Source organism: Nyctibius grandis, chromosome 15 (genome assembly GCF_013368605.1).
Source record: "Nyctibius grandis isolate bNycGra1 chromosome 15, bNycGra1.pri, whole genome shotgun sequence".
NCBI lineage: Eukaryota > Metazoa > Chordata > Aves > Nyctibiiformes > Nyctibiidae > Nyctibius > Nyctibius grandis.
Window position 1 is genome coordinate 10160967 of NC_090672.1, and position 22020 is coordinate 10182986.

The window sequence follows — 22020 nt, forward strand, 5'->3', positions numbered from 1 at the left end:
GCATTTTTATGCTATGATAGACTAATGGCTGCTAGAATAATGAGCTTATCCATGAGCGTGCTAGAAAGAATAAGTGCAATCATGGGGAAAAATGCTAAAGTTTAAATCCTGGCTCAAATATGTACTGAGAAATATTATGTTGGTATCCAGTTGTACTAATTAGGTTATCACTGTGTTCAAAGCAAAAGCAGAAATATTTAAGTGCTCTGGGGAATCAAAAGTGAGAACGTAACATATTTTGTTACGCAACTTGATCTATCTTCATTTTATGGACTTTGTAATTATAGACTGAGTGATGCTAGATTTCTTACACATTTCTCGAAATTGTAAATTCAAAATGAGGGAGAATCTGAAAAGGAAGGGATAGTTTCAGCTTCGGGTTAGAGATCACTTCCATGAAATTTGCCTCAGAAAGATCATGAAAATTCACTTCAGCAGTTGGAGTTCAGATAGTGTGTTCCTAGAAGGATCCACTGTGTTGAACACTGAGGTAAGGATTGCAGAAATACCACTGGAGCGAGTTGGCTGTCTAGTGAAAGTCCAGTGTGCCTAATTCGACTAGAAAGTATTGCTGTGTGAAGTGAAACCTGCTAAATACTCTGATGGTGGTCTATTTAGGAGATTGTCTCAAGTCTACTTTTTTTTTTTTACAATGTGGAATTTCCCCTGACAAATGGGACAACGGCACTTGAGACAGAAGGAAGTGTAGGAAGGTGGTTCATGGTGGGCTCATTAATCATACATACCTAGCTGAAGTAAAGAGACCAAAAGGAATTAAGGAAAGAACAAGCCATTATTTCAGCCTGACTTTGGAGCTGTAATTGGAAAAAAACCAGTTCTTGTAGAAAGGGTGTCTTATTGTTTAATGAGAACTCATTACTAAGAATTAATTTGCAGAAGAAATTGTTAGTTTTGCTCATTGGCAGCAGTGGACTGCTGCAACTCAGTCCACAGAAGAGTTGCATATTCTTCAGGGTTGTTCAGTGTAAGCCAGTTCTGGTCAGTAGTGGGCTGCAGTTGTTTGATGATGATTTGGTAGCAGACTAGTTTCTTTAGGTTTTCTGTGACCAGTTGTTTACATCTAAGCTACAATAGATGGAAGCCTGAAGAACTCAGTGGGCCCACTGACTGCACAGTCTACTGCTTTTATTGTCTTCATGTCAGGCTGCATTCATGTTGCTGCATCCACAGAGCTATATCTGAAGAACATTAAGGTTGGATGTTGAGCATTCAAAAGTTAGATTATACCAGAATTCACTAATTAATGAAAGCCAGTACATTAGTTTAGCTCTACTGTACACACAATAGTATACAGAACTTAAGAGTACTACCGATAGTAATCTGCAGTCTCTTCTTGCTGGCTTTTTGTCTTGTTCCATTCAATTTACCTTCTTCCCTCCTGCTTTTCCCCATGAAAGTAGTTCTTGCCTCATTTCTTTTTCAGTCAACCAGCTTCTGTAATGCCTGCTGCCAGCAGAGAAGTATCTTCTGGTTGTGTTTCTGATGACTAGCAACATAGATTGGTATGGAGCAGAAGTCACAGAAGAAAAGCTTGCTTGGAAGCTGAACGCTTGGCCTGCTTTATGCTCAGTACACATGAAATCTTTAGTAAACCCATGTTCAACAACTCTTAACTGCTGTAAGCAGGCTTATTGTCCAGCAAGCCTGGAGAATAGCCAGTCCCAGACAGCAGGTGTTCCTTTTGCCCAGTTTCAAGCCACCAGAACTTCTGAGTGAAACATGAGCGAGAATGTTAGTAACTCTGTCAGGATTTAGGTTAGAATAAAATATTGCCTTTGTAGAAAAAGTGTTGGAAAAGTGTATTTTTAGTGCCTTCTGCTCTGTCTGTAGTATGGAAATAATCAGTTTAGAGAAATCACTTGATGCCGAATAGTAATCAGTGGTTATATTTTCCTTATGAAGTATTTTGTGCTTGCATATTTTATCAGTGAGATTTGCATATTTTATCAGTGAGCTCATATGTAGACTCCACATTTTATTCTGTTTTGCCTTGTTACAGTTATACATCCGAACTTTTCTATGAAGGCAAACTGATGGCAAGTGGAAAGCAGCCAGCACACAAAGATTTCTACCCTTTGACTTTCTTCACAGCACGTGGAGAAGATGTGCAGGAAAAAAATAGTACAGCTTTTTACAATAATGCAGAGGTAACTCTTCTTTGGCTTTATTCATGATTGTTTTCTTAAAGCTCCCCTCCCTTCAAATTTATTGGTTTATGCTCAGTGTAGGTTGAAGACATAAATTGTCCTCTACTAGGAGAGAGGAACATGGAGTTTGCTAAACATGAAGTAGTGAACATTGCAATTGTAGTAAACATTTCCACTAATTCATCTTATTTTTTTCTTTGCAAATTGCAAGCTTCATATAGTTCTCTCAGGCTTATTCTTCAGGATGTCTTTCCTGATAATTTTTGTGACAGTTTGATGGATGTATCTTAGCAACTGAGAGTAACTGCAATTTGAAGTAAAACTTAGATTTCTTTGACTGTTGTAGAAATGTTCCCACTCAGATAAGACTCCCTTGGAGTAACATTTCATTTTTGCTTTAATATGTTTAGAGTCAGTGTCTAACTGATCATGTGCAGATGAGATTTTTTTTCAGTGAGAACTTATTCTCAATATGTTTATTTCACATAGATTTATTTGTATTCAAAAATTATTTTAATTCTCATTCCTTCCCTTGAGTTAAAAACAAAACCAAACCCACAAAACCAAACAAAAACCAAACACCCCCCCACCCCACTTGGTAATACTTTTCGTATTGGATGATGCCTTTTTCCAGTCCCCTCAAGTTAAGGAGAGGTTAACCCAGCTCCTTTCCCCCGCCCAGCAAAAAGATGTCTTAAGAAATGTCCTTGACATTTGAAGAAAAACAAATATCACTGATTTTCTTAAACTTATGAGGAATTTTAACTGAAGTTAGGTTGCAGTTTAGCAGCAGTGTTTGTTATGAAGCACTGCAGAGCTGTCTTGTGTTTCCCCTTGTTGATCATGGTGCAGTTCATTTGATGCAGAATTTTTAATCTTTTTGTTGTTATGCTGCGATTGTTATGCATTCTTTGATGTATTAAAATATCTGCTTAAATAAGAAGCTCCAATGACTTTTGGACACATCACTGAAAAAAACCTGAAGGCACCTGACTTCTTTCATTAATGTACTTGGATTGCTTTGCCTTTTGAAAAAAGTTGTATAAAACCTAAAAATAGCTTCAGTGGGCAAGTAACTGTCTGAAAATTGTGAGTCATTAATAGCTAAAGGCAGAAATGAACAACAACAGCTGCTTAAACACCAACATGAAAAAAAGAAATTCAGATGATGAGGGAGATTTTTGCTGTTCTCTGAAACAACAGACTTGGAGCAGTTAGGAACTACTATGCTTTATACTATTGTACATATTTATTGTGATTTATATCACTTTTCCTGTTCCTGAAATGTCCATGAAAGTTTCTATAATTTCCACTTACCAATTTGAAGAAGAGATAATATAAAAGCTAAGAGCATGAAATGTAGTTTTAACGCCCCCTTCCCTCAGCCAAAGATAACTGGATGCATGAGGAAGAGAAGATAGTTAAGAATAGTTGAGATTCTTGTCGGAAAGACCGTCTTCCTGGCTTCGATGAAGAGGCTGAGCTTGCATTTGTGATGCTGTAGGAAAACTGCATTCATCAATTATCATGCTTTAAATAGCTGGATAAGTATTTATTGAATGACATATTGACATTTATTAAGTGACCCAAACAAACCCACAAACCTTCTATAAACTGATTCAGAAATATCTTCTACAGTGCAGTGTCTCTCAGTGTGTTGAAACGGAAGCTGCTGTGCCTGGTGCTTTTTGGCAGCAGGTTACTTTGAGCCTGTCTCCTCACAGGAGGAAGTTTTCATTTTCTATTACTCATTAGTCTTCTCAGGTAGCACACTTAATAGTATTTCATAGAGCTGAACGAGCAGTTGATGGATAATCTGAAACTCGGGATGGGAAGTGGTTCTGCTACAGTGTACGTATTCTCTTGCTAGAGTTACCAAACTCTAACATGACATATATAAGATCCACAATAAAAATAAAATAATCCCTATTTAGGCAGTATATTTACTTATGGAAATTAGTTAAAGTATGATAAGAAAGGTCCTACTGCTCTTGACATTTTTATAAGAACATAAGCATAAAAATTAAGGTTATTAATATAATTTCCCAGCTTGTACTTTAAAGGTGACATTTTTGTGGGCAATCTTTTATTTCAAGATTAAAAAAAGGTACTGTGTAGTAAATACATTGTTTTAATACACGATATTTTAGAATATCACTATAGAATACAACAGTATTATTGCTTGTTCAGTAAGGCTATGTAATACTGTGACACGTAAATGTTTTAGAGCTTTAAAATTCAAATGCTTTTTCTATATAAAAGAATGCTCTTCAGTGGAACATACTTCTAAGAATTCTGACTTTCTTTTCAGGTGTTTGAAGTAGTAGAGCGTGTTGAAGAATTAAGAAGAAAATGGCCTGTTGCCTGGGGCAAATTGGATGATGGCAGTATAGGTGTTGTAACGCCTTATGCTGATCAAGTGTTCAGAATTCGGGCTGAACTTCGGAAAAAAAGACTGTCTGATGTCAGTGTAGAGAGAGTGCTGAATGTTCAGGGTAAGTAATAGTTATATGTCTCAAAGATATGCTAAGGAAGTAAAAAATGTGACTGGTGAAGTTAAGTAAGACTTACTAAAATAGTCTTAAAACGATCAGAACAAAAGGAGAGCTGTGATATAGCCCATAAAAAACGATATATCAAAATGAAACCAGCAAGTACGCTGATTAGATGTTATTCCAATGTTAAATACTAAAGCAGTAAACTCATGGGTGTAATATTTATCTTTTTCAAAATTAAGTTCAAGCTTACTTAAAAAATAAATTGATTGAGTGACAAATGTGAAAACTGATGGATTTTTATTGTAAAGGAAAAAACAGAGTTCCAAATAAAAAGGTAACAAGGCTATAGCCTCAAAATGTTTTACTGATTTTTGCATTTGTAGAATAGACTGTAAAAAGAGCTCCACAAATTTATGTATTTTTTCTTGTGTCACGCTGATAACAAGAATTGTATGTAGGCATAGCCTGTTGCTAGGTTGCACTTCTAGTCAGTGATAAACAGAGGAAGATAATAAAGTAACTGAGTGACAGTGAGTGTTGTGTTCTGTTTTTTCATGGTAGATATTCATATATTTGAGAAATTTTTAAATATGAAAAAAAATGTCCAGAACTTTGTTTTTTTTTTTTTAAGGTAGAATAAATAAATCCGAGATTTGTTATTGGCTGATTGGCAATGTTGTAAAGATAATTAGCATTTCAGAAAGTTCTGGAATGATTAATACCAAGATGAAAAATAAGTTTTTTAAAGAGGAAATATTCTTGTAATAGAATATGCTATTTATAGGGTATCTTTTAAAAATTTTAAATCTTATTATTCTTGCATAAAGCTCTTCATGTGAAGGGTAGCTATCAGTTCTTCAGAATATCTAGGTGTGAAACCTGACTGGCAAGTGCAGTGGTCTGATTGTGTTACTAGCAGAAATATCTACAATTATCTGAGACATTGTTTTTTGTTTCATTTTAGGAAAACAGTTTAGAGTTTTGTTTCTCAGCACAGTACGAACACGGCATACGTGCAAACATAAGCAAACACCGATTAAAAGGAAAGAGCAGTTACTGGAGGATTCAACAGAAGACTTGGATTATGGTTTTCTGTCTAATTACAAACTTCTCAACACTGCCATTACAAGAGCACAATCCTTGGTAGCTGTGGTGGGAGATCCTATTGCTTTATGTTCCATTGGAAGATGCAGGTACTTTATATATGTTCCTTAGTTAATCAGGGCTAAGGATACTAGAAAACATGTTTGTCTATGACTGATGGATTGAGTAAAATGATGGATGTTCTTTCAGGTGCCAAATAAGACACAGTACATTTAAACTCTTAAAATAACTGTATAATGAGATTGAAATTCTTGACATTCATGTCCATAGAAATGCCATAAAGGTGGTAAAGCATTAGTTGTGTTCCCAGTTCTTGCAGAGGTTTGAATCTGCAGGCATGATTTCAGCTTGTCCAAAGTGTGCTGCTGGAGCTCACCCCTCGGGCAGAGCAGGCAGTTGTAGCCCTGTGCAGACTGAGGTGCCTACAGAGAAAAAGTGAGATACCTACCACCTGGTCGCTGATAAACTGTCTTTTAATGTATTTATAGTTGCTCTAATTTTTACTTGATAGTAACAATTGCAAATGCTTAATTTTGTTTTTTAGTGGTTTTTATTGGTATACCTGTTACATTTTCATATATAAATAAAAGTAATATATAATTTGGAGTTAAAAATTCTGATGAAGCATTTTAAAGTTGAGTATTACGGCAGTCATATGAAGGTAGAAGACTTGAAAACCGTTATATATGTTTTTATATGTCTTCATGACACAAGGAAAAAACTCATTAAGATTTGAGTGAATTTACTTTTTATAGACTTAAATGAAGAAATGTGAAAAATGCTGAGAGATGTCAACACTGATGTTAAGGATACCAAGCTCTTGTTCTTCAAAGGTTTCTTTTTTGATGGAAGAGCTGAAATGTTGAGGTGATCAGAGATAAACCCTGAGGCTTATTTCTCAAAGAGAGGAAACACTGCACTGGCTACATTATTATAATACAGCTAAAAATACGTATTAGTCAGTCGTTATATCTGTGTTGTATTCTACTTTCCTAAGCAGTATTGTTTTACTGTATTGAAAACAGATGTGGTTCTCAAAGATTAGAATTGAAAAACCCAAATGGAAACCAAACCTTTCTTTACTGCATTTATGAAATATAACCTGAATTTAACCACTTATCTGCTGATGACACATCAAGAGTATCTGTACATTAATACAGTGATCTGCTCTAAACTGCTTATAACATCTTATTAAAAGAGAAATAAAAGTTGTGGGTTTATTTCACTTTTCCCATTACCTGCTTGTTTTTTTAGACATGATCTGGTTTACATAACTAACAATGAGAAAGAGCTCTGTGCCTTCTGAGCACTCGACCCACAAATGAAGAGTGTCTGTTACAGTCTGCTGGTGTTGACTGAGATTTCTCTTACCGCTTGTTCAGAAATTACTCTTAGTTGGTAACTTTTGCTTCTCTTCCCTATGTTGGGGTTCAGGATATGCAGTGTTACCTAAGTCAGAGAGTTAGTTAATCCCTAGTTAGTCTAGCTAGCACCTAGGACCGTTACTGGTTCCCTAACGATCTGTCTAAATACAGCTTTTGCTGGAGAATGACCATGTCCCTTATTCTCTCTAAATCCCAGTGAGGATGATAATCTCCTGAATTTTCATGTAAGCCTGAGTGTTGAGGTTTTAAATTAGATACCCAAAGGGGACCCAGTTTTCAAATGTAGGGCTCAGCAGTTTCTTCAAGTATGGCTCCTTCAAAATATCTGAAATAGGGCATGCAAAAACTTACTAAAATGAAAGTACAGGCTATCAGCACAGTACGTAAGATTCAGTTTTGACAGTTAGGGATTGAGTTTGCCATTCGAAGACCAGTAGCTCTTTATGTATATTAATAGCTGTTCAAAATTATAAACCAAAAAGATAATTAAGAAACAAGGAGCACTGGAGCTTTATTAAGATGTATCTCGAGCTTTCCCTTAATACACCATTGCCTTGTTTCACTGAATAATTGAACATTCACTCTTTGAAAATAGCGCTGGAGGGGCTCAGGCATGCTGCTAGAAAGCTGGTTCTTTTTTAGTGCAACAGGAGCATAGAAGTCTGAAAGAAGTGACATTTCGTTAGGAAAAACAGACCTCAAAAAAGTTTAGAGAGTACTTGGATTTTATAAATATTCTAATACCTGTCAAAATGAGTCAAGACTCTGTAATGATAGTGGTAGAGAGCTTTGTGAAGTGTGCCCAGGGTAATCATTACGTTTCTGTGTGTTACATCGGACCAGACAGGGCTGTTCTGGCAGACACTCCCTTTAAACTGCAGAGCACACTGTAAGACAGAGACAGTAGTATTTTATTCTCTGTTCTTACACCCCAGTGCAAGTGTTCCATGTATAGGGAGCCTGCTTGGGGCATTTTAAGCAAAAGTGGATGGGTCTCAGTGGATTTGTGGTGCTTGGCAGTAGGTTTGGTGACCGAATTGATTAATCAGAGGGAGTTCCATTATTAAAGCATCCCAGTGAAGTATTCCATTTTGGTTTTTAATCCTCACTTAAAACCTTGCAAGATATATTTGCCTTACAGCGAAATGCAGCAAAAGGGCCATCTTGCATCCTGAATTTTAAAAGAACGTTTCTTGCCTGTATAAAATCACAACAGAAGATGGGCTTTTAGGGAAAACTATTTTGAATCCTTGAATACATCAGTAACATTACAGTATTCTTGCAAGACAGACATTTATTCTTTTCCACAAAGGGCAGCTACTCAGCAAAATGTGACACTGCTGTTAAAATTAGCATGCAGCAATCTCTCATTTTACAGATTTTGGGAGACAACACTGAAATAACAATGCTTGCTTAAAGGCCAGACCTTATTACTGGAGGGTGAACTAGAATGAGTTGTAGTCAAGCACAACTTTAAGATCATTGCCTTTTTAATCCTCTTTTTCAGTAACTTTCATTACTCTCATTTTTTTTTGAAAGAGAACAACTCAATCAGGTTTTTTTTTAAGTGACATCTTCAGATCTTATTTAAGTATATTTTAAACTTAAGTAACTCCACCCAAAAAGTTCCATTGCGGTTAAAAAAACCCTAAAATCGTTTTAAGTGTAAAATTTTTGTATAGATCCTGCTGTGGGTGTTAAAAATGTGAAGACTTTTTTATAAGCAATAGAAAGACATGTCATGAGAAAGCAGAACAACAGGTTAGGAATGTTCTTTTGTTACATAGTTTAATACTATGTAATACTAATACTACTCTACACTCCAAAAAGTTGGATACAGAATTTTCATAGAGAAGGTCATGTCTCATCTGATGGTTGTCTTGCTGGTTTGAAATTGCTTCTACATGTTACAGAAATATCTGACACGCAATAAAATTTATGGTTTTATTTGTTTTCCACCAGAGGATCTCAAAGGCCCTCTAGATAACTCCTGACATGTTAATCTTCAAGTGACTCTGAAGAGTTTCACAAGAGTATTTTTGAGGGTATATCTGAGCTTTGGTATTTGTGACACTGGAATTGAATGATCTGCCTAAATTCATAGAATCTTTCTGGCATCTTCTGGGACTGAGAATCTATATAATCCCTGAGACTCCTTGAGCTTTAATGAATTCCATAAATCACATGCTTTCCAGAATTTTAAGCATTGTGTTTGCTGTGTTTGGTCTTCTAGGAAAAAAATCCATAGACCTGTCCATGACATTACTATTAAATGTGATATACACCCAGTGCTGTGATTTGATATGCGTGGACAGACCCATATGTCCATTTTAAATGACTGGGGAGCTTTGCATTATGCTGTGGGGTTCAGATGCATGGATCAGGTTGCAGGATGGATGGCTTGGTGTGTAAAATCAGCATCCAGGAAAAACAAAAATGCCATGCACTGATGTTAAATCTGTTTTAATTTTAACAACAGTCGTTGAGTCTTACTCCTTTTTATTGTTTCTAAAAATTGTTTCCATAGGAAATTTTGGGAAAGGTTTATTGCCCTCTGTCATGAGAATGAAAGCCTCCACGGTATCACATTTGAACAGATCAAAGCTCAGCTGGAAGCTTTGGAGTTAAAGAAAACTTATGTGTTGAACCCACTGGCTCCTGAGTTTATCCCCCGAGCTCTTCGGCACCAACATTCAGCGAATACCACCAAACAACAGCAGTCGCCACCGAAGGTAAAGTTTTACTGATGATGAATTTTGTCAGAAAGTAGAAGTGAATGTAGAAATGCCTTTTGAGAAATGATGTAAAAGGTTTATAGAACAAGCTGTTGTTTTAAAATGGCATCAATGCCATCGGATATGAATGCAAATTCCAGAGGGATCCTCAGCATTTTCAAGTGAAAGCTCTAGACTTGTGCTATAATACAGTATTTACCAATATAGCTTGGGTTGTCCAAGCCTTGTTTGCTTACTGAAACGTATACCTTGGGTCACTCTGGCATGTTCACTGACTGTGTTGCAGTGACCCTGACAAACTTCAGCCATTTTGATAAGCCAAATTAAACCCTCTGAACAAGAGGCAATCCCCATCCCAAGCAGCTTCTGCTCTGACCGTACCTCAAGAAACAGCAGGTCGATACAGACGGTGACAGGGAGTATAAGGAAACAACAAAACACTAGTCAAAAGTGATTTGCTTTGATCTAAAAATCACATTTAAAATTCAGGGACTTATGTAAGATAATGATTTAATTAAAAGTATGTTGTAAAACAGTATATCGCCTAGATTAGCTCACTGATAACGTCCTTCAGAAGGCCAGATTTCATTAGCATCAAGAGGGCAGAGAGATGAAATTACCACTCAGTGGAAATTTTATCAGCTATTTTTATAAAAGCAGGAAAAGAAGTGATGAAAATACATAGCTTACTTAAGGTGATAAAGAATAACACTAAATTTTGAGCTTTTTTGGGGGGTGATATATTAGTAATTAATTGTATTTTAATAGCTTTTTGTAGTTAATTAAATTATAACTGAAATGATTTTGAAATAAAGTCATGTTTAGAGATGCAACTAAAATGCAGGCTGTCAGCTTTGTGATGAATTCTGTTGTACAAGAAGGAAGAAATGTACGTATTTTCCATAGCTTTATGTTTTTGTTGCAGGCTGTGTCATTTAAATGAAATTTTTACGACAGGTTTTTTAACTTTAACAGTACAAAAAGGAAAGCCTTCCCTTTGGCAGTCCTTCCCAAAAGAGAGTTTGTAAGTGAGAACAGTTGGTTTCTTCATCCAGATGCATTACTTTCTGAAACAAACACCAGATTTCCAAAGCATCTAGTCACCTGTCAAAACACTAGGCTTACAGAAAACCATAAATTAAAAAATTATTGTCTTTAAAAAGTCACTGCTGCACTCTCATTTTTCATGAGTGCTTCAGCCTTGAATGCATTTTCTTTAATAATAGAACACCACTATTAATATTTTTTGTTTCCTAAAATGAAAGAAAAGTATTTGAAAATGCAGGTATAGTATATTAAAAAAAAAGAGGGAGGGTTGGGGGAAGTGAGAGTCTTGTGAATAGACTGTTCTGTTTATTTTTCTTCCAATTTGTTGGTAAACTAAGCACTTGTGCTGTAGAAATCAGAAGAGATGCTTTCAGACTGCCAGCACTGTATTTTCTGCTTAAGATCCAAAGTGTTTTAACCACCTATATCATAATTACAATAAAATCTCTTCCCTCTGAATACAATTGACAGCTAGCATGTGCAGTAACAGAAGTAAAGCAAGCAGGTAACACGCAAACACACGCAGAAAATGGCTGTGATAAGTGATATATTTCCCTTTGCTCAAATTTTAAAAGCAGATGGTTAGCTTTGCTTATTTCAGACCTCCTAAGTACAATATTTAACATTAAAAGATGAAAGATTGAAAACCTAGTGCTGGTGTATTTTGTAGCAAGAAAATGAGAACAGCCTCCAGTACAGTGTTTTGTGGTGAGTTTGTGGGCATCCGTGCAGTTCAGGGCTTGTTTTTCACATGCGGTGAAAAGTGATTTTGTAAAAACAGCACCTTCTTACTCAGCAGAATTGCTCTTGGATTTATGTGAGGACATTAAAAACCTCTTTGCTGTTTATTTTTTAAAGAAGAAACAAAATTTCAGTCCTGTCCCTCTGAGAAGCGCACAGCTAATATGGAACTGGCTAGCAGTCTGTGAGGGCATCTGCCTTCATCTGCGTTTGTGTGCCTTGGCTGGGGATGGTGGAAGGAACAGCAGGGCTGGGTAGGCACAGCCTTTATTAAAGATAATGGTGTGGAAACAAAGTTTTCAGAACTCGGAGCTTCCCACAGGGCAGTTACCGTACAGTGAATTAGGCTCTGAATTTTACAACTCTGCCTACCTCCCGCTCACTGCCTGTGAGCCTGGATTCAGGCACTTAATCAGGATGCATCGTCGTCCTAGATATTTTATACAGTCATTGAGGACCACAGGTCTGATGAAGTCTCTGGAGAATACTCTGTTCTCCTGTCTGTTGACTAAAGGGGGATCCTAGGAGTGACGAGGCTGTTAACTGCCTGAAGTCACCTAAATCTTGGTCTGAGTTTCTTCTAAGTGCCTTTATGTAATGTGGATTTTTATACTCTGAAGGTGGAGCAAGTTTTTAGAGGAAACTGAGTGTATCTGTGCTCCAGTGCTCTCAGTTGCCATCAGTTAAGTGTAGGTTTAGGTGTTCTGTAGATGGGTAGGGAAGTGAACCTTGATCTGGAAATCTTTGAGAAACTGTAACGGTTGAGTCATTAATAGACTATTATAAAGTCATTAAGCCATCAAAAGTATTAAAAGAAAAAGACAAAAGAAAGCCAGCACCTTCCTTCCCCAACTTACAAGTGGCCCCAGTTGACTTATATTTAATAATCTGACACCGTTACATGCTGAAGCTCCTGTTCAACAGGACAGCTGTTCTTACAAATTTATGTAATTATTTGCTGTTTCAGTTTTAAAAATATGGCACCTATAAAATACAAATATGGTAGGTAGAACAGAGATTTGTTAGACTTCTGCACATACAGCTTGATGCTAACTCACAGCATAACAGATACAGAAATGCTTTGTACTAACTGTGAGTGATTAAGGCATGTAGCTCCTCTACATTTTTAGATTGAATCTTGCTCTCTTTAGTGAATAAACAGGTTTGTTTTGTTGAAGTACTGCAATGAAGAGCAATTATTACTTTATTTTTCAATAATTCATTTTTAAAACGAGAGGAAAATTCAGAGACCAGTTCTTTAATCTGGTTTATGCATGAGTCAACATTGTCAAACAACCTGTCTTTGTACCCTGACTAATTTGCTCAGACTGCTGGAAAACTGCCTAGACTTATCTCCTGGGCAAGAAAAGTTTTGCAGCATCAAAGGTTTTTTAGATTTATTTTAAATTCGTGAATGTGCTTAGGTTCAGATTGAGTAAGGTATCCCTATTCTGCGAAAGACTTAGGAGCATACTGGTATTTGAATATGTGCTCACAGTTTATGAATATTAACTAATCAGTTGATGCTGTAAACTCATGAGCATGTAGGAGGGATAACTCAGTTCTGTTAACCTCCTTTTCTAATGTACAATTCACCTAGGAAAAACAGTTCTCCCCAGAGTACTCTGGTTCTTGACTGCTATGTTGTACTTCTGCGGGAGCAGTCACTAAGGGGCCCAAGTCCGGAAGCAGATACATGAGCTGGGGTAGGGAGGCAATGTCTAATGAGGCTGGGTGAGCAATTGAGTAAAAATGGTGGCAGCTACTTTGTCTCCAAGGTTCTTGAGTTAAAACCTGGAGAAGAAAATGGATCATGCTTCCACTAAGAGCTGCCACGGAAGAGGAATACTTTGAGGGCTGCGTTAGTACTGGGTGCTGCTCCTAAAAGAATGAGACAGCAGGAAATAAAATGGTGAGAAAGGAAACTCAAAGTAGCTTGCTGTAATTCTCCCTGTGTCTGAGAACAGCCGTGGGAGAGAATATCCCCAGAGGGACTGGTAATGACCCACTGGTTAATTGGATTAATGGTATTTAATGTCCCACTTCGTGAATTCACAGTCACGTGATGGAACTGGACAGTTGAATATGTAAGAATAAAATGTTGGGCTCAGTTCTTTCAAACTGTATTTTGTATGTTAATTATAATGTTCACTGGAAATAAAAAGCTTTAGTTTATGTAAGAATGCAAAGCATCACTATTATTGTTTTTCCCTTTAAAGGGCAAGGTCCATCATCATAACCAGAATGACCATTTCCCACCTGATGGAATTGGTAAGTATCTCTGCTGTTACTGAAGGAATTCCTCTGAGCTCATGCTGACTTGGCTTCAGCGGAGTTGACAGTAATTTGACATAAATTGAGTATCTGGTCTATTCCCTTGTTTGAAAGCCATTTACTCCTTGTGTGCATTTGGGAAACAGGTTATAGACTGTTAAGTGGACATTAGGTATTTCTGAGGCTGTCCCTTTATAGGTGATGTGCACACTGACTTTAGAGCCTTAGCACAGCATCGTTGTTGGCCTCTTAAAAATGACTGTTTGAAATTCGTAATGTAAAATACTGTACCAATGTATTTGCACTATAAGTTAGGACATTATATTGCATGCACTGTTTTATGATGTACGTTGAACTTACATTGTGCTGTCATATATCCAGATATTACTGATCCTGCTTCTTCAAGGTAGCAATGCAAAAGCTTAATAATTTTGTTATTAATTTGAAAAAGCATTAGTTTAAAGCTTGCTTTCCCTGCTAAAGAAAGGAGCATGATTCTAGTTTTTGATGCAGTGTTTAACAGCTGCTCTGGCTGTCAGCGTATTTAGTTGACTTGGGACATTCTTTCATTAATGCAGTTACCAGCTACCTGTTTCTCTATATCTCAACTCATGTTTTCTGCCACTTCAAATTTTTGAAATGGGATACAGGATTTGATTAATGCTTTCTCTTGGTGTATCAGACTTATGCTGTCAAGAGAGTTGCACACATGCTTTATAAAGATAGATGCTATTAAAATAAAAAAAGGAAGATATAGATAGTCTTCATATGCTTTTTGTGTATATAGTTTTTTGTATGTATGTATCTTTCTTTTTTTCTTTTCAGTTCAGCCCAACCCTTCTGTTCTAATCGGAAATCCAATCCGAGCATATACTCCTCCCCCTCCTCCTCTGGGACCTCACCCCAACCTGGGGAAATCTCCAAGTCCTGTTCAAAGGATAGATCCACACACTGGGACAAGTATTCTATATGTACCTGCTGTCTATGGAGGAAATATGGTCATGTCTGTGCCTTTGCCTGTAAGAATTCATTTTCTCTTTTTTTTCACCCCTCAGTTATTGTATGTACAAAAATGAATGGCAAAATCAGTTAGTGAATATTTTGCAACCTTTTTCAGCACTTTACTTCAAATATGTGGGCTTAGCTGGCTCTAGGAGTGTCTGTGCAAAGGACCACCAGAAAATGAGGATTTAAGAACATTGCTTCCACAAATAACTTCAGGGAGCCTAAAAGCAATTTCATGTTGATGTAATTTGGTGTATTTTCTCAGCTCTAGGTTTAGGCACACCAGTGGGATCGATCTCATCTGGCTTGAGATACCTGCAGCTGAAGTAATTGCCTAGTCCAGTTCTTAAGCATTGGAGAGACATAGGTGATTCAGACAGAGCTTGTTTCTCTTTATTGGCTTCATACAGTTTAAATTACCAGCTTTGGCTGTTTGCAGTGCAAGGTGTCTGAAGTGAAGTGATAAGAAAAATAAGCATAATGGGATGTTTTCCTATTCCAGAACCTCATAGCAAACCAGTTTCCTCTCTAATCCGTTTCCTTAATGACATTGGAGAACACAATGAAGATTCCTAATCAGGTCTTTTAGGCAACATTTATGTATGGAATTTTGCATTACAAATAAAACTATCTCACCAAAACCTACACAAATTAAAGCAAAGCAGTCTCTGCTTTATTTTTAACCTCCACAGTCACATATTCCAGGAGGAGAATGGGGAAGAAAGAACAAAGGCTGCAGGAGCGATGTTGTGGAGTAACGTGTATGTGTTGCACACAACTCTAGAAGACATGAAGGACATGGGATCCACACATGCAGATGTGTTTAACTCCATTTGTAATGCTAAACATTGGAATGCAGTTAATTTGATTTTTAATAATTATCGAAGTCTTTTATGATAATTTAGGTTATGGATGCTCTATAGGGGACTTGCTGTAGAAACTCTAGTTTCAGCTGAATGTCATAGATCAGCTGGCAGCTCTAGATCTGGTTTTCTTTGCTAGGTCAAGGAATTTTCCTTTTTCCTAGCTTACTAGAAATCTGCATTTGATGGATAAATTTAAATTCAATGAGACGGCCAGCAGCTGTATCTTTGTCATGCTTGCTCACATTTTATTAATATCAAACCAGAATAATTTTTAAAGTTCTGTCTTATTGTTCCAAGGTTAATATATTTTTATGTATTTCCAATCAAAAGAAATATATTAAAAATAAGCATTTTGAGCTCACCTTCCCTGAGGATGGATTTTTTAAATAATTAAGTGGGAAAACTGAGGTACTAATGAGACAGCTGCTTTTGAAAAGAAGCTTGTTGGAGATTATTTGAGATTGCACAGATGCAATAGTAGCCTAAAGCTGAAGTTCAAAGTGTACATTTCAAGGGCAAATAGTAATTTAAAAAAAAAGAATTGCATGAAAGTTGTTACACTTAAAACAAGCAGGGACTGAAGTAAAATGTGTTCATGTTCACGTAAAATAAAATGATCTCTTTGCTTTGTTTAAGGCAGTTTCCATATCCAAGGTAAAAACATGAGGAGGTTGTCTGCTATCATCAGTAAAGGATGCTTTGTCAGCCTGAGTGTTGATGATCACTTTCCCTGCACTCTTCTCTTATTCATACATTTTCCTCCTTTTAATAAATTCCCTACAGGGAGAGATTGAACTAATCTGATCCAAAGCTCTCTTTCTTTGCGTTCCTTTTAGGAATAAAATTTAAAATGTTGTAAAAATTCCTGACTTTTTTACGTGCTTTCAGGAGGTGGATTTTACTTCAGATATTTAGGAAGGTGATCTGCAATACATGTGTCGTATAGCATAGACACTTTGGAATGGCTCTGTCGTTCTTAAGATGTGGATAGTCTCTTGATTCTGCCAATAGTCCTGTTAACTTCACTAAGTGTCTTGTGGGTGCAGAGGTATAGTATGCCCGCTCATGCTGTGTCACAAGATTACAACACTGGGTGATAAAAGGACCATAAAATGTTCCTCAGATTAGAGGCTTCTCTCTCCGTTTCCCTCATGAGACGTAGCCTAATGTCTCTTTTAACGACCAGCAGAAAAGGCTTTTTACTTTCTTGAACTTCACCCACTTCTATTTATTCAGAGAAGAGATTAATATAAAGTTTATTAAAATACAATTTGTCCATCAGTCTTTTCTGTCTGAATTTTGAAACCACTGAAACAAGAATGGGTTTTGATACAAAATTTTTTGCCCGGGGTAGTTCTCCAAAATCTTTGCTCTTTGCCCCTTGCTGCTGGGCCTGACCTTATTGCTCTTCCTTTCCAGCATCACCTGTAGGTGTGTAATAGTGTGTCAGGCCATCTGATGCATGGAAAGCTGCTTATTACTGACATAATATCAGTGTGCTTGTTACTTTACTTCCTTTAAAGTACCTTAACAGATTGCATCTTTTCTTTTTTAATTATGTAGGTACCATGGACGGGGTATCAGGGTAGGTTTGCAGTTGACCCTCGACTCATTACTCATCAAGCAGCTATGGCATATAATATGAACCTGTTACAGGCACATGGGCGTGGGTCTCCTATACCTTATGGCCTGGGACATCATTCACCAGTTAGCATAGGACAACAGCAGCAGCTTCAGCATCAAGACAAGGAGCAACATGAACAAAGTCGAAATGGTTAGTTGTTGAAATTGCATTGCAAATTAGTTTTGTTTTGAGGGAGTTTGTACTTTAAATAGGCTGTTGTGAAAAGGATTTTTTTTCTTTCTCTCTTTTAAGTGAAAATGAGGGATCTACAGAGTTGGGGAAATAACCTGTGATTTGCCATTACAAATAGAATAACTAAGATTCAGAGATTCAGAGGAGGAAGTAATCAAAGTTGGGGTGTGTGTTTGTTGAGGGTATAATTGGTCTGTCTCTGTTCTGCAGTCCAGTGGTAACTGCTGCTGCTGTTATTTGCAGTTAAGTTGGAAGAACTACTTAGTGATGATTAATGAACAAAGTGCAGAGATTAAAGGAAAAGTGTTATTTGGGTAAATTATATTAAATGTCTATGATGCTGTAAATGCTATACTAATAAGTCTAAATTTTCCTGTGTCTGGAAAAACTCTCAAAAGAATCATTTTTCCATTGAAACTAATTAATTAATGTCTTAAATGTTTTTAGGTAAAAGTGAAAACACTGCTGGACCTGAAATCAGTAAAATCCGAACACCTGAGAAGAAACCAGTAGAATCCAAGCAGGTGGGTTTGTCTTGTTTGGGTTTGTTTTTTTTATTTTTTTAATTTTTTTAATATTCCCTCTTTTAGTGAGTTTATTCATTACTGACGTGGTTTTTGTTTGTTTTTTTTTTTAAATGTGAGTTTTCAAAGCTTTTTCCATTCTCTTTTTCCAGGTTGACTTAGAAGCAAACGCTCAGAATAGAAGCCCAGAGTCACGTTCTGGTGTTGGTTACCCTAATGCTAAATTTCATCGCAAAGATAATCTTAACCCCAGGCAGCTGAACCTACATCTCACCCCACCCCACTCACAGTATGCAGTTCCCAATCGCCACTTCCAGCATGTGTCACAGATACCAAGGCAGCCATATCCTCTGCAACAGCAGCAAAACCTTTTAAGTCAACAACAAAATCATTTGCCTGAACAACAAAACCAAATACCACCCCAGCAAAGCCAGGTAGTTCAGCAGCATAATCATTTGAATCAGCAGCCTCCACAACCTTCGCAGCTTTCCCCTGCTTACCAGGCAGGCCCCAGCCAATCTTTTTTTAATAATCCAATTCCCCACCGACCACATTCTCCTGCTGTAGATGCTGTGATTTCAGAACAACACCCCCCACCTATGTTACAAGAAGTCAATAATCCTTTGAGGCCTATTGCACAGCACAACCCCGTTCTGCCAACCCACTTGAACAACTTCATTGAAGAGAATCCATCAGGAATGCCCTTAGGGGACGCTTTAGGTAGGTGACTTTCCTTTGCTTAAATTCAGAGTGTGCAATTATAACTACATTGAAGTGAAAATGAAGGGAGGTATTTACCTTCTCAGGCATATTGCTCTGAATTGGGTCATTGTTGGGTTAGTTTCCATAAGTAATGTCATTGAGCATGATTTGCTGCTTGAGGCATGTTTGAATATTCAGCACTTTATTAGAAGATTCATGTTTATATGATTTTCCGTATGATTTAAATAACCAGGTTATACACTGCAATGCAGTTAGTATATAATAGACCCTGGAATATACTGTATAAAAAGTATTCTTTTTTTTCTGACATAAGGATCTTTAAAAAGGGGCATTAGATAAATTTTTTTTTTTAAAACTATTTTTATAGATCGTATGCATGGAAATGTAGCTTTGGAAACAATAAGGCAGCAACAACAAGCCAGGTTACAGCAATGGAATGAACATAATGCCTATCTCAGTCAAGGCACTATTCCATATCAACACCATCACCATCCTCATCTACCACATCTTCCTCAGCAACCAATTGGATTGCATCAACAGCAGCAAGTTAGGGCAAACTGGAAACTTGCCAGTAATACAGAAGATGAAACAGAGGCCACATATTCAAGGTATTTGTTTACTGAGTCATCAGAGCTTGTATAAAATTGAGCAGTGGGCACCTATCTGTAACACTGTGATCAAGTGCAAGACACTTAAAGGTATTGCTTTTTGCTGCTGTTATTATGAAGGTTAAAATAATTGGCAGGCTGACTTACAACTATGCTTTTATTATGTGTTATGCTTTATTCTGTTAGTATATTGGGTAGTAAAACTCTAGTGGAAAAAATACTTTTATGGAGCATTTCAGTGCTGTATTTATGGAATAAGGAATGGATAGAGAGTAACAACCTTGTGTTTATAAAAGAGGTATCTTGAGTGTAGTTAAGGCCTATTTAATTTGTAAATTCTTCAAATTGAATTAGCAGTCTCAGATTTATGTGCTTGAAAAGAAACAAACCAACCCCTCCCCAAACACTGCTCCCCAATAAAACCCAAAGTTTCCTTCCTTTTCAAAAAGCCTTTGCTTTTAAAAGCAGATTAAAAAAAATGCTTGTGTTTCAGATGGAGCATTAGGGGGCAAGAGAGGAAGCTGTCGAATATTAAACAGAAAAATGGTTCCAGTGGTCATCAGCTTTAATCATGTATATTGTAAAGGCTGGATTTTTAAATTGCCTCTTTTACTGTCATCTCCCACTATGCTTTATTTTCCATCTGGTTTGTTTAGCCATGGTCAAGCCTCTAAATGCTCTCTGATCTGACTCTGTGAAGTGCTGAATTGAATATTCTTGACCTTTTGAAGAAGTTTGGAAGTATATTGTGCAAGTGAGGGGAATCCCTGATTGTTCTGCTTTTGCCTTTTAAGGGGTTAAAATTTTCTTTAACTATGTGAAGTTTTTTACTTTGCATAATAAAGCAGGAAATCCTTACCTTGTCTCTTAAGAGACAACAAAAAATTGATTCTTCTGACTGAAAAGGAAATCTCAAGAGTTATTAAAACTTTGAGATGATTCAGGTAGGTATTTCATCCAATTAATCCTCTTGTGCCTAATTTCTGATTGCTCACAGTCACATCCTTTGAAGTTAGGGTCAGTAAGCGCAAAGATGAGTATATTTAAATTCAATGTTTTGTGCTTTGAGTTTTCTCAACCTCAAAAAGAGTGGGATTTCAGCAAAACATTTTTTCTTTTTCTTGATACGTTTATTCTGTCAATACAGATTCCAGGATTTGCTCAGAGAACTGTCACACCGTGATCAAAGTGAAAGTCGGGACTTAGCTGAAATGCCACCTCCTCAGTCAAGACTGTTGCAATACAGACAAGTTCAGCCCAGAAGCCCACCAGCACTCCCTTCTCCTTCCTGCAGCTCTAACCACAGCGGTCACTTTCCTAACTTCACTGAAAACAACAGAGACATTGAAATCCCCAGTAACCCAGCATTTCAGCAGCATTTACCCCAAATATACAATCCCCCTTTCTCAATGCCATCTGAACATATAACCCCATCTCCCTTGAAATACCTGCAGCCTGATGGATCGTGGACTTACGCTAACCTACAGCAGAATCACCTTATGGGGCAGGGCTTTCATTATGGTATACCTCCATTGCCCCACAGGTCACAGCAAAACCCTTTTATACAAATACAGAATCATCAGCATGCAGTCGGTCAGGAGCCATTTCATCCACTCACATCTCGAGCAGTATCTGCTTCTTCGCTCCACAGCTTAGAAGAGGTAGGCGTTTTTGTCTGCGTATGCAATTGTCGTGCCATTTTTAATATTAAACTATATTCTGAAGTGGTCATGAATGCAAAATACCTCATGTATTAAAAGCTCACACTGGGAGTTTTCTGTGAGGTAAAAATTTTCTCAGTGGCTTCTCTGTTCACCCTGTGCGTATTTGTGGTTCTCATCACTGCAGGTATAACATTTTCTCTACTAAACGGGAGGTCTTGACTTTTTGAATGTTACTCAGAGTTTTTGAGCAATCATTGCTCTATTATCTGCATGTCATTTATCTGGAGTGCAAATTAACCACATCCCAGGTGCAAACTCATGAAATGACTCTCTGGAAAATCAGCTTGAATCAGCCAGCCAGTTGGCTCAGTATTAAACTGAATTATGGTTGAGTTACTTTTCCTACGAACTTGAGACCAGAGCAGTACAGTTGTTTTAGCATGGTACAAAACCTGATTTAATAAATCCCACCTGGCCTGAGCTAATTCTGTGTAAAGCCATCATCCTGTGTTGTAAAGCCCTCAGTGCTGAAAATCAGTGCAGAGATATCCAGCTGTGCTACATGAATCTGGGTCCAGCACAAACCCTGCCACACCAGAGCTGGCTCTATCCCTCTCCGTCTTTTTTTGTTCTTGACTCTAAGGGTGTGTGTTACGGGATGCAGACTATGCAAGCATATACAACGAGGACAGGTCACGTTTTGAACAGGAGTTTTTAATCCCTGTTGGAATCCGGAGTGCTAAGGAGTGTATGATATGTAGACATGAAGTATGCTGGAGCCAGGTTGTATTCCAGGAATGTCAGAATTAATATTCTCAGATAATCTTACACTGACCACGTGTAATCCAATATGTGTACATAA

General features: G+C 37.2%; 1 protein-coding gene across 5 annotated transcripts in view; it reads left to right on the forward strand.

Annotated features, from left to right (window-relative positions):
- Positions 1 to 22020, forward strand: part of HELZ (helicase with zinc finger) — an 87025-nt gene that overhangs the window by 56785 nt on the left and 8220 nt on the right. For all 5 annotated transcript variants that reach the window (XM_068413184.1, XM_068413185.1, XM_068413186.1 and 2 more), the window contains 11 exons: positions 2021 to 2168; positions 4480 to 4663; positions 5631 to 5859; positions 9683 to 9887; positions 13898 to 13949; positions 14778 to 14971; positions 17387 to 17597; positions 18087 to 18163; positions 18316 to 18883; positions 19254 to 19494; positions 20642 to 21155. In XM_068413184.1, the coding sequence (XP_068269285.1) occupies positions 2021 to 2168; positions 4480 to 4663; positions 5631 to 5859; positions 9683 to 9887; positions 13898 to 13949; positions 14778 to 14971; positions 17387 to 17597; positions 18087 to 18163; positions 18316 to 18883; positions 19254 to 19494; positions 20642 to 21155 (2623 nt within the window). The remainder of the gene's footprint in view (positions 1 to 2020; positions 2169 to 4479; positions 4664 to 5630; positions 5860 to 9682; positions 9888 to 13897; positions 13950 to 14777; positions 14972 to 17386; positions 17598 to 18086; positions 18164 to 18315; positions 18884 to 19253; positions 19495 to 20641; positions 21156 to 22020) is intronic.